The following is a 12963-nucleotide window of genomic DNA, read 5'->3' as shown; positions in this document are numbered from 1 at the left end:
ATTTTAAATATTTTAATATTTCATACTAAAAGAATTTCGAAGATGAATATAAATCGAATCGGGGCATCGGATGTGATGTCTTATTTTTAAAAGTCCTTTTATGACTGATTCTAATAAGATAAATGGCATGGATATACTAACGTATTTTGATGCAAGGGCAAAAATATTTCGAATCGTACTTCTTTTTCGGCCACTTCTCCTACAAAACATTTTGAAAAGTCCTTATACGACTTACTGTATTGAGAGAGGCAGCGTAGGGTATTTAAGAATAGGTCGTGGCCTATTACAGAAAACCCTCAATTTATCCCAAGAAGTATTTGATAGTATTATAAACTTTAGAGTCTTGTTTAATAATTAAATATTGGCCTGTGAAAAAATGTTACCAGGTTTAAAAAATTTTGGGCAATGTTATCTTAATTCCGCTATTTATTATTACGGCGAACTGCTGGAGAGCATCGGTATGATTATACTGAAAGATTTCCATCAAGACGACTGGTGCATCAGCAAGACTTGAGTGAATCCCGCGGTAGAACATGCGTTATTGGCTGCACAATATTTAGGTAAATTTCATCGTTTAGGATTTGCGATGCACGCATTTAATCGTGAGCATTTCGATGAGCTAACGAATCGCTTACGAGAATCACGTTTTGCCAGTGATGTTATCAATCCCAAATGGGCTACAACTCTCAAACAGAGCGTACAAAGAGCTTTAAAGAGTTTTCGCAAAGTTCGAGAAACTGATATGTGATAATTATGAATATGGACGTAAAAGAGTACAGCCTCGTGAACCTTACATTACCGTACGTCACGGCATAACGTCGCATTTAAATACAATAAAAATCAACAGCCTCAAGCCATCTTAATGTATCATTTACAAACCTTAAGAGTGACATCACCGATGACAGATTTAACAATTTTTCTATTATTATCCACCTATGCCGAGGTGCGTTGTAAAAAGTTTAATGAAATATTTCAAATGTATTGTATGAGGCTAAAGGAAATATATGTTGGTAAATCAATACCGCAGATTTGCAAGATCGTCAGGATGGTGTGAGAAAAGAGCAACATTTTCTTAAAAGAGCTTAAGCAAAAAGTCCATCAACGGAAAGGGTGATACGCATATATAAAATTACTTCAAATTAGTGGTCTAGTGTAAAATCGTAGCCATCCAAAATATCTCTTTTGGAGAATACAAAGAAAAAATCTCTATCTATCCATGCAATCTAATAGACAACAATTACAATAAAGATTTCCCTGCAATGAAAAATAGTACTATATCCAACAACATAAGCGATCCGACTCTAGAGTCAAACAATATTTTAGTTAAAAAAATAAAAATTTGCTAAATAACTTAACATATCTAATTTCGATGAATTTAAGCTATCCCAAAAAGAATGGAAAACAGCGGTTAGAAAAGCCAAGACAAGTCACCGTGCTCAACTAATCGAAGAGCTCTGTACAAATGACAACACAAAAAAACTTTTCGATATTTTTGAATGGACATCGCATTACAAAAAGGAAATATGAACACCCCATTTGGAATGATGAGAATAACAAACTATACCTAGAATGGCTGAAAGCCCAGGTTCCCACAGCAAATGCTCTCAACATTCTCTTGCTTAGCTTGCAGGTGGAAGACATCTCTGCATTTTCATTGGAAGAACTTTTACATATCCTTAAATAAAAAAAGAAATGTACAGCAGCGGCACATGATGGTATTAAATACGAAATGGTAAAGGTTCTTTCCACTTCAAGCTTTTCAACTCGGTTATCTGCGATAAATGATCGCTGGATGACTAACATGACATGATGACATTTCTAGCTTCTCAGTTATAGAGTATCCAAATTTACGTTTAAGAAAATTCAAAGTTCTGCATGAGTTATCATCCACCTTCATTGAACTTCTAACTATCAGACAGGCAATCCTCTTTACAACGATTCTCTTTAAATTATATTGTCAAACACGACAAGAAAAGATAGAAAGAGAAATAAAAAAAAATTAAAAGGACAATTAGAGATAAGCAATAATTTATAAATAAATTAATCTGCCTGAGTGGCCGAAGGCGAGGAATCTCGACGAGCAACTCAATGGTCGTGGGTTCGAATCTCAAGTGCGGTAGAGTTTTTAATAAAAGCCGATAGCCTTCAATGCTAGTGCTTTAAGAGTTTAGCCTTACAATTTATTTCTCTGGCGAAATTAATAATAATAATAATAATAATGAATAAATTATTAAACATAAATTATAAATAAAATTATAAGAAATTATAATTTATTAATAAATTAAACATAAATTAAAGAAGACTTCTGTGAAGAGAGGAGCCATAGGAAAATTGCGGTGAATAAGAGAGACAACTTGGGATGAGCGGCGATGTTACTGAAAAAAAAAACAAAATCAAATGATTACAAATATAGCAAATTACAAATAATATAGCAATCAAATTAAAAGTCTTACATGAAGAATGTGGCAAAAGAAACAAAAGAGAAGAACAAGCAAAGGATTTCCGCTATTTTCTAAATCTTTTGTCTTGCTGCATCGTTAGAAACATTAATCGTCTCTTTGATAAATTTAATATTATTTAAAGTGCAGTGAAGTGCAAGAAAAGACTGAACAAAAGGCGCTAAGATTTATGATTTCTCCGCAATGCTAACTTTTACTCAAATTCCTAAATTGTTATGTGACTCCAAACTTATTATTTTATGCCTTAGTTTCCAATTGGGTTGATTGAAGAGAACATGGACGCACACAAGTGCGTTTTATTATGCATGTAATGCACACATAAAACACAAACAAATCCGATTTATCTCAAAATAGCTATTGAGAAACCAAAGATAAAACTGACATACCCAGCAACTAATTGAAAATCATTAATACATTTTCGCAATTGACCTAAGGGAATCAAAGTAGGGCTAAAGTGCATTTAGGATTTTTGCTTCCTCTGAAAAAATCAAGTTCGATCAACTTTCCGTCATTTATAAAACACATTACAATGGCTTCTTGCGAAAAAACGTTCACTAATGAAGAGTAGTGAAAATATATATAGTGAAGTTGCGGCATTTAAACAAAATCAACAAATCTTCGACGTCCTTGTGCATCTCCGCAGATTGCGCAGCACCACCTGCTGTCTTCAACCTCATTCTGACAAAACTCACTTCGTCAACTCACCTGTACATTGGACCTCAAGTAGCGGCGATTCCTGTCAAATTCTTAATACTGCTTTAACTTACAAGGCTTTGTTCTTCTCTGTCTCTGTTGGTTCCACCAAAAACGGCTGATTTCCATATTCCTTCTTTTCTCGGTAAGTCAGTTGATCCTTTTCTCTTGCCTTTAATCTAGCACGAAACCTAAAAGTCGCCCGCCCCTCAAGGGTGTGAGGCTCTCAAGCATGTTATCAAACGATGATGATTTCGAAAATTTTGTTCGAATCACGCATAGCAAGGATTCATTTAAAAGAAAAAACACAAACCAGAACGAAGGTCTCAAAAAGATCATCTCTGATAAGAATAATTCATCCGTAAAAGACTTGACCGAGGATGTCAATACCACCTCCTTAAAGTCCCCGATCGCTCCCTCTAAGTATTAACCTTCCAATAAAGACAGCTCTGTGAACAGTAACAATAATCGTAGTCCCTTAAACGGAAAGAACTAGTCCAAATCGTTACAGTGATGACACGACCGGTGAGTGCTACGTATGCATTGAAGTATGTAACAATAACCTAGAGAAACCTTTTCGCCTTAACTCAGATTTATTTTTTTTCGAACACATCAAAGATCTCAAATTGGATGGTTTGATTAATATCAAAACCAAAGCAATGGCAAAGCCAAACTTGGTTTTGCCACTGCGGTTGAGCCAAAAACTTTATAATAAACAATGATTTTGGTCCAAAGTCTTGCAAGGCCTACATCCCTAGAATTTTCACAGAAAAATTTGGGATCGTAGAAAACATTCCACCTTCAATTAAGGAAGAGGACTTTCTCAACTCAGCTACCTCTGATATTGAAATCATTTCTGTTACAAGAATCCTCAGAAGAGACCCTGCAGACAGAGAAATGTTCATCCCAACAAACAGTCTAAAGATTGGTTTCAAGGGTAAACTAATTCCAAAGAATATAAAATTCAACTATTGCAATATTCCAGTTGACTACTTCATTCCTTCCGTCAGGCTCTGCTAAAACCTCTTGTCTAAAACCTAATATCGTCATTGCCGCTTGCTATTCCAAGCCCAACATCCCCATTCAATCTTTCCGGGATGACTTTAATCGTCTCTGCGATATGCTCAATAGTTTCCACAATGTCATAATTGCAGGAGATTTCAATGCAAGACACCCTTGCTTTGGTGACTCCGTGTCAAACAATAAAGGCAAAGCCTTGCAAGAAATCATTAAAGCTAGTGACTTCTATTGTGTGAATGATAATTCACCTACCTATTTTCACTCTACGACCAACAATTGTGGTAGCGTGTTTGATCTTACTTTCACTAACGCAACCCATCTCACATTCAAATGAGAGGTTAAAAAAAAATTTTCCTGGGAAACAGCCACCACCTTCCTATTCTCTTTAATGCCACCTCTATTACCTCGTACAAGATAAATGACTTTATCTCGAGGAAAAAACTCCTAAATAATCTCATTCACGTATGTCTTGAGCCACAGGTCGAGTCTATCCAGCGCTCATTTCAACAAGAAATAATTAACGCCAAATCCGACATCCAAATCTCGAATTCCTACTCACCAAAACCTTGGTGGAACGAGCTGCTCACTTCACAATTCCGTAGATTACAGGCTGCTAAACAAAAATTTTCCAAATACCCCAATATTTCTAATTTTGAGGATTTCAAGTTATCACAAAAAGAATGGAAGAAATCGATTAGAAAAGCCAAAAGATGCCACCGAGCCCTTATTATCGGAGAGCTATGCTCAAATAGCAATACAAAGCCATTCTGGAAATTTTTAAATGGTCATCGCACCACAAAAAAGAAATACAAACACCATTTGGGATGATCTCAACAACAAATCCTACCTTGAATGGCTGAAAGCTCAAGTTCCCTCGACATGTGGTCTCCAAACCTCCTTACTTAACTCTCGGATGGAAAACATCTCTGCATTCTCCCTTGATGAACTCATGCACGTCCTTAAGTCGAAAAAGAAGTCCACAGCAGCAGGCCATGACGGAATCAAATATGAAATGATAAATGTCCTTCCCATGCCAAGCCTTCTAACCCTGCTATCTGCTATAAATGAGCGCTGGATGACCAACTCGTTTCCCAATGTTTGGCGTACAATTAAAATAGTGCCCATTCCTAAACCCGGAAAAGATCTTGAAATATTCACTAACTTCAGACCCATATCCCTCTTGCCTGTTCTTCTAAAAATTACCAACCAAATGATTAAAGAAAGACTAACAAATTTCCTGAGTCACTCACACCTTCTCCCGTCAAGGTCCTTTGCTTACCAAAAAAATATCTCCACCGGTATGTGCCTTAATGAAGTCCTTTTCACAATTGCAAATGAAAAAGCAAATGGAAACCAGGTAGTCATGCTTTGCTTAGACATTAATAAAGCTTACGACTGTGTAAACTTAGCGAAACTGGGTCAAATTCTATCTGGCTTTAAAATCCCGACACAAAGTAGGCATTGGGTTCTCAACTTTCTTTCCTCGAGAACTCTCGTATTAGATTCATATACAGTCGAAGTTTGTGGAGGTTTACCTCAAGGTAGCTGTCTCAGCCCAGTTCTCTTCAATTTATACACAGCCGGTTTACATCAATTACAGGACAAATCTATTCATTTATTTCAATATGCCGACGATTTCCCCATCATCTCTGCTGGAAAATCATTAATGGAAGCAGTCCGTAACCTCGACACTAAAGCCAATCTTTTTCACAAACTTTGTGCAGACTTAAATCTAACTTTCAACCCGGAAAAATCAAAAGTCATTCGCTTTGCTAAGGGTCCCAAAAAAATTTGTTACATTACAATCAATGGTATAAAAATCAGTCCGTCTTCCTTTTTTAAATTTTTGGGCAGAATAATCAACTCAAGTTTAATCGCGCAAGAGCATTACAAGGATAGCCTTGAAAATTGCAACACAGGCTCAAATGTAATCAAACTTCTGACCAACAATCACACCGGACTCCCACCTAAACCCCCATATTAAACGTTTACAAATCTATTGTTAGATCCAAAATTGAATATCCCTACTCTACATCGTGTAACGCTCCTGCGTATACATTAAAAAAAATACAAACCTTTCAACACTCAATCCTAAGACGTTGTACCGGTTTGTCCCCCTCAACACCAACATCAATTTTACGTCCCATCTCTTATGAACTCCCCGTTGCTAAGAGAATTTATCTTGTAACTGCAAAAGAACTTCTCAAGGTAAAAATCTTCAAACCTGCCTTCTTTGACGAGGTCGCTTCCAGACACAATCATGTCATCAGTAGTTACTCTAACTGCTTCAAAAAATTCAGTAACATCTTCAATAATGTTAACTCAATACCCTCCTGGAATAATATTAATCATGATAAATGGGTAGTTGATTTAAACTTACTTAATTCGATCACCAACTCAAAAAAAAATCGATCGTGGTCTTGTCTTCGAATCGCTTGTCTGCAAAAACTTAACCACTTCGTCGAAAATAACTTCAAAATATACGCAACGGATGGATCTATCAATTCGGACATCTCTAGTTTTTCAATTATTGAATACCCAAACTTACTTATAGGAAAATTCAAAGTTCTACAAGAACTATCATCCACTTTCATTGAACTTCTGGCCATCAGACAAGCAATCATCCATGCATCTGAAATTAAGCTAAGAAAATTTGTAGTTTTCTCTGACAGCAAATCTGCTCTAATTTTAATCAAGAACAAAGACCCATTCAATAAGTATGTCTTCGATATCTACAACCTTTTAAAAGACCCAAGTATTGAAAAATGCCACATCATCTGGATCCCAGGTCACTGCGGTTTTAGTATCAATGAAAAAGCTGACTTCCACGCTCGTCAAGCTAGGTTCGATGGTACAGTTTTGTCCATAAACTACCCCCCCAGCGAAGCTTTTCTGCTAGTCAAAAAACTCATGATAAAAGAATGGAAAGATGAGTATCATGTTTTAGCTAGAGAAAAAAGTGACCGGCTGTTCTAAAAAATTTACCCTTTTTTGACACCCACGCGTCTACCTAAAGGAAAATTCACAACATGGGAATTTAAAGTTCTTCACCGTCTTATGAGTAATCACACCTACGACAAGGTCTATTTTAAAATGATCAAATCTCCTCCTCTGACATCTGTGAGGATTGCAATATTACTGAGACCGCCGAGCACCTTATTTTTGAGTGCAGGAGGTTTGACATCCTTAGACAATCTTTCAATATATTTAACCTGTATAACAATTTATATGAAATTTTTCGTGCTGGTAACTTTAGGCATTTGAAGCAACTGACTGCCTTTATCAAATCAGCTGAGTTTTCATTCTAATTTTACATTTAGTATTTCTATTACAATCACGAATCGCCTACACTTTTACTTTTATCGGCATTATTAGCCGGATCTTGACAGTACAGTAACAAGGACGGTGATTTATGGATTGACAGCGGAACAGAGCCTCTCATTGCGAACACTCTGCCACATCAGTCTACCTATGCTTAAATTTTTTCATCAATCGCTCTCAACTTCGTTTCTGGATTATGGATCTAACATTAACTTAACTGGTCCAATCCATTTCTAAACAAACAAACAAAAAAAAAAAAAAAAAAAAAAGAATAATTGCAAAAGTCAGTCTGTATATGTTTGAAATTGAGAATAATTCAAAGAGTCAGTCTGAATTTGCTAACAGCTGTTGCATTGAAAAACCGATTATAAATTTAAAACATCTGAGAGTAATTCAAAAAAAATTTCAAGCATAGAGAGAACGCGTGCCAGTTGAATTAGAAAGGAAAACAGCTGTAAAATGTATAGAAACAATAGCTTTCAAGTGGAATTAGCTCGATTTAACAGAAATAAATATCAATCCAATAATGTGGATCTCAATTAAATTAAAAATGGTACAAAATTATTGCTTAGACTAAAATTTAGCTTGATAATATTGGCTTGAACTTCCTGATGTAATTTTGCATTTTATTGTCACAGACGATGAAAATAGAGCATAGAGGCATTTTTAAAGTGGAGTATTTGCAAGAAATAGAAGAGAAACTGCAGCAAGGGAAAAGCAAAGTGCACTATGTAGTGTGCGTTTCTTTCTTTTGAAGTTGTATTGAGACATCAGTCGTTTTTAATTAGCAGTTCAATCTAATGCTGATTTATCAAATCCGTCATTCGCCAGAACGAACGTTAAAATTTTCTGAATATGTGAGCAATTAAACACTTGAACATTTTGTGAAGAACTTTCCATTGTTATGTACATTCCATAGAGAGTTCCGTTGCCAATAGAATACAGAACTTATGACGACTTTTGAGCCTGCTGAAGATGAGTGGAATTTAACGATTTTACGTTGTTCCCAGAATAATGCTGTTCTTTGTGATAACATTGCAAAGAAATTTTGAGACAAATTCACAAAGCACTGTATTAAACAAATATTCCAACTTATTTATGTGCGATCTGTAAAGCAGCAACATCGCCATTCATGAAACCTGAGATCAAAACTTATAAGCCATCTATTACCCCATCTACTACTACACCTGGTTGATCGTTGGTTATGGCTGTGAATCGTACAACTCGTTGAATGCTAGTATGATCTACATCACTGCCAGTGTTATTTATAATTGAAACAGCAGATTGTCCGCCAAAGCCCGCTAATACCGCTTTACGTCCGGTGTTTTCAATTTTCTCTTGTATTCTTGACCAAGGCGCCACGGTATGTACAATAACGCGTCCTTCGTTACGATCGATATCTACTAATCCCATTCCATCCAAAGATTTTTGTACATTTTCAACACAACTATTATTGAATTATTGAGAATCATTTTCAATTTTATACGCTTACTCTCGTATGCGCGCAATTTTTATACAAATACTTGAACAATTATTCAACAAATCTAAACAAATGTGGACGCTTATTCTCACATTTTTCGAATTATTGAGAATATATACGCCAGAGTAGCTGGACATATAAGAACCGCCACTTGGTGGTCAGCGTCTCCAACGTGTTCAAATCTCAAATGCGGTAAACTTTTCTTTGTTCGTTGCTAAAGTGAGTTAGTTGGTAAAGGCATAACATTATTCGATTAGGCACACATCCACTAGGCTGCAGGCGCCAGCTATCTGTATCTTTTTCAGAATCTTAACTCTTAACACTTAACGACCGCTCACGAGATTTCTTGTGTTTCGATGGTGAACCGTCAAACATCGGCAACGGGGCTTTTCTCTACGTGGCATCCCCTGAAAGATTGGTGACATTAAAATAAAAAAGTGATACTAAAAGTGATATATAGAATACATACACATGTCTAAAAAACTAAAAAACTATCTCACTATCGAAGACCGTTACTGATTTTTATTCGTTGTTCCATTATTTGAAATTAGCTTTAATATAATACGTTTTAATGCAGTAATTTGAAAAATTAGTTTTAATAAATCGCAATTCAACTATGAAACATTGGCGTTTCGTGCCATGGCCAATAAAGCGGGTAAAGTCGCTTGACAGCGATTTTTTCAAAAAATGGCGAATGACTCGATTGGAAGTAAATATTTGAAAAATTTAAGTATGCGTTGCCTTATAGTTCAATATACCATATCTTCTTTTTCCATTTTTCACATTTCATTCGTAGCTGTCCACCTTCTCCATTTCCATTTGCCTTATGCGTTAATTTAAACAATATAGTAAAAATAATTTTTTTTATGAGAAAAAGTGCTTTCTAATCGAAAATTGTGTGAAAACTGAATTGTTCAACGTCGGTTGTCGTTGTTGATTGTTGTTCCTTAGTATCTTTTTAGAAGGTTTATAGTTTTTAAGACAAAGTAATAGAGAAATTCCGCTAACGACATGACACTGAAGCCCAAAAAAAGACCGGCAGTACTTCCAAGTGACACTGTTTAAAAATTTTTCATTAATAGTTTATGCCTTCAATTTGAAGTTCGTTTTTATTACCAAGTAAGTCCTGGAATGAGAATATTATCCGTCTTATGAGTCGTTCTTTAGGCAGTTCAACCATATCGAAAAGTAAGCTAGTGCCACCTACTATGACATTTGTATTCGCCATTATCTGTGAGGAGATATAAAATAAAATAAAATTTCTATACTCACCAGCGAAAGAGGGAAGTATAACATTTTACGCAGTAAATAGAAAGAAAGAAATAAAAGGCTTCGACACGAAGTGATCGGTACGGAACAGAAAAACAAATGTATATTGGCTTGGACGATCTAAATATGATTCATAGATGTGCCGAAATTTTTGAAGAATGATGGTGCACACTATTTTCACAAAAGCTCGGAGCTCTAATCTCAAAACTACGTACTGGCAGAATTGCTAAAGTCATATCGAGCCTGGTATGAGTTGAATGAGAGGCAGATGGAATTTTTCATTGTTTTTGAAAGACAGCAGAGGTGTTCTCACTTTACGTAGTACTGTAGGCGTGTCCTCCAGCCGATTTAATCCGTTTTCAATACCAACCTGCGTGCAAGAACTCTCAACGCTTCTGACGAGTTTGAAGTTGACAGCTTCCTTTTTGCCTCCAGGAGAACGTCTACAACAGTAAATACACAGACGGACAGGTGGGCATGCTTAAATTTGAGAGAATTTGATGCAGATCAAGAATATATATATACTTTGTAAGGTTTCTGATGCTTTCTTTTGGGCGCTGCAAACGTTTTAACAAAATGAGTATACCCTTCATACTTCGGTGATGGGTGATCGAAAAGTATGTGTACACAAAATGGAAAAGACAGAAACCCCGTCCGTCAATAGTATAAAAGATTCAGACACAACCTAACGTAGTTTTCTTTCTTGTTCTTCCATTGCCACAGTCGTCTTATATTGTTGTGGATTGCGTAACAGCGCATTCTAATTCAGTTCTTCGAGAATTTCTAGACAGAGTTTGAAATGGGATGCCAAGAATTTTGCTGGAGAATCAACCATCAATGGCTTTCCTGATATTTCGCAAATGCAGCCTCCAAATGGAGGTGTGGAGAGAGAGTATTCGAATTTAGCGCCTATGCTTTTTTACGGTTTGAAATTTCATCGTGTCTATTTCGCACGACTCACCACAACATTGTACAACAACAAACTATTCGCTTCCGACTTTTTTTACAAAGAACTCAAATTGTTAAAGTTCCCAAAATTTCTACTTCATTAGATTCACAGTTTCACAAATAGGAATAGTAAGGCAACTTTTTATAAAAATATGAACTAATTGTCGTCACATCTGATGTAAGTTTGATTAGCGGTAAATTATGCTACGTAACCCTTTCTTGCCGTTCACCTACTTTCTGTTAGTATTTAGGGAAGTTAAAAAGTTATGACAAAGCTAATGCAAGTTTCGTGCTTCATACTTTTTTATGTCAGCCATGGAAGAATCTGCATATAGATAACTACAAAAATGCAGTACGCTCGTTAAAATATACATATTCTGAATTAGCATAAATTGGCGTTTATCCTGTCCGCCTTATTTATTATTATTTATATATTTATTTACATTTGCAATTTAGCACCTATAAAGTAGCTGCTGAATAAAGTAAATTCTTAAAAATAAAGTTCAATTTAACATTATTATAAATTATGAAAAACTAAGTATGCTGTAGTCGGGAATGGCTGATCTTTAAGTACTCTACGACACTTCACTTACTTAAAATTCATAATTTTTATGAAAGCTCTGTTAGTGGAGGGCGCTGGAGCTTCAATGTGATCTAAATTTGGTAAACTTAAATCACATCTCAAAGAGTTTATTATTTTCATGACAAGCCACGAAGTAAGCTTTGTCGTCATGAGAACCGAGGTACATGCATATAATGTAGTCCAAAGAATAGATTTATGTAACATAGATTTCTTATGGTTGATTTACTAAGGATAAATATTCATCATAAAATATTAAAAAATAAACCTCTTTTGAATATAAAACCTTAGTTTTCATTGGAAACCTTATAGAGATTGAGATCCGAAAAATAGACTTTCGTGGTCCAAATCCGATAAGGTTTATTTTTATATCAAATGTTCTTTATGAACGAATTTTCATCAAAAATGATTGAGGATTACCTCTTTTAACGGTCTAAAGATTCAGTTTTCATCGAAATGGTCATGTGACAAAAATGCAACAAATTGCCCATCCAATTTAAAGTTGTCATACCAAATTAGAACGCCAAAAAACGTTTGCTAAGAGATTTTTGTTGACAAATTGCACTGTTTTAATGACTGCTCAAAGTAAGGCGTTATGTGGGAAGGAACAAGTGATACGATCCGAACTATTTTCAATATCGTCTGGCCGAATTAAAAGTTAATTTAGATACTACTAAGTTAGACACGCTTATTAGGTAGAGTTGATTTATTGTTAATACATAGATTGTAGTGTGATTGCATATCATCATTATGCACCCACTTTGAAGTGTGACAGAATTATGCAAATTCAGCATGATCCTTTTGCAAAAAGAAAAACGAAAATTATTCACCCTTCACAAAATACTCGGACCTATTAAGATGTACGAATAAAACTGCGGCGGCTAAACGTGCTTGTGATTCTTGTTGATTTAGATCGTGTGACCATTCTACACGACCCCAAAACTTCGACTGGTATTCTTCCTCCAATCTCGCCAAAGTGACTGCTTTATCAACGTGCAGACGTTGATATAAATCGAATGAAATCACGTAAATCATGTAAGTACGGCTTAGAAAGTTCACCACGTTTGGTAGATATTATGCCGCCGTACCTCAAGATGCAAAAAAGATACTGCTGCCTCAATTAAAAGCTAAACCTGTTCGCACGGCGAGTGGAATCGAATGCCACGCCTATAAAAATTGTATAAAACTATTCA

General features: G+C 35.6%; 1 protein-coding gene and 1 pseudogene across 1 annotated transcript; one reads left to right on the top strand and one right to left on the bottom strand.

The window, feature by feature from the left end:
• Positions 1-376: 376 nt before the first annotated feature.
• On the top strand, positions 377-1086 carry LOC119642273 (annotated as a pseudogene).
• Positions 1087-8645: 7559 nt separating this feature from the next.
• On the bottom strand, positions 8646-12805 carry LOC119642272. Its single transcript, XM_038041371.1, has 2 exons — positions 12615-12805; positions 8646-8940 (listed from the first exon to the last, which is right to left on the bottom strand). Exons 1-2 carry the CDS (start codon positions 12803-12805, stop codon positions 8646-8648), a joined length of 486 nt encoding a protein of 161 aa, XP_037897299.1.
• Positions 12806-12963: the final 158 nt, after the last annotated feature.

This window comes from Glossina fuscipes, unplaced genomic scaffold (genome assembly GCF_014805625.2).
Source record: "Glossina fuscipes isolate IAEA_lab_2018 unplaced genomic scaffold, Yale_Gfus_2 221, whole genome shotgun sequence".
In the NCBI taxonomy this organism is placed as follows: domain Eukaryota; kingdom Metazoa; phylum Arthropoda; class Insecta; order Diptera; family Glossinidae; genus Glossina; species Glossina fuscipes.
This window is presented reverse-complemented; position numbering and strand designations above follow the sequence as displayed.

What these genes read in the sequence shown, in the direction of transcription:
- LOC119642272 (XM_038041371.1), bottom strand. Translation starts at nt 12,805, where the DNA reads ATGATTTACGTGATTTCATTCGATTTATATCAACGTCTGCACGTTGAT. An exon ending in GTACATCTTAATAGGTCCGA is followed by an intron (nt 8,941 to 12,614) that starts GTATTTTGTGAA and finishes ATTCAATAATAG; the next exon opens with TTGTGTTGAAAATGTACAAA.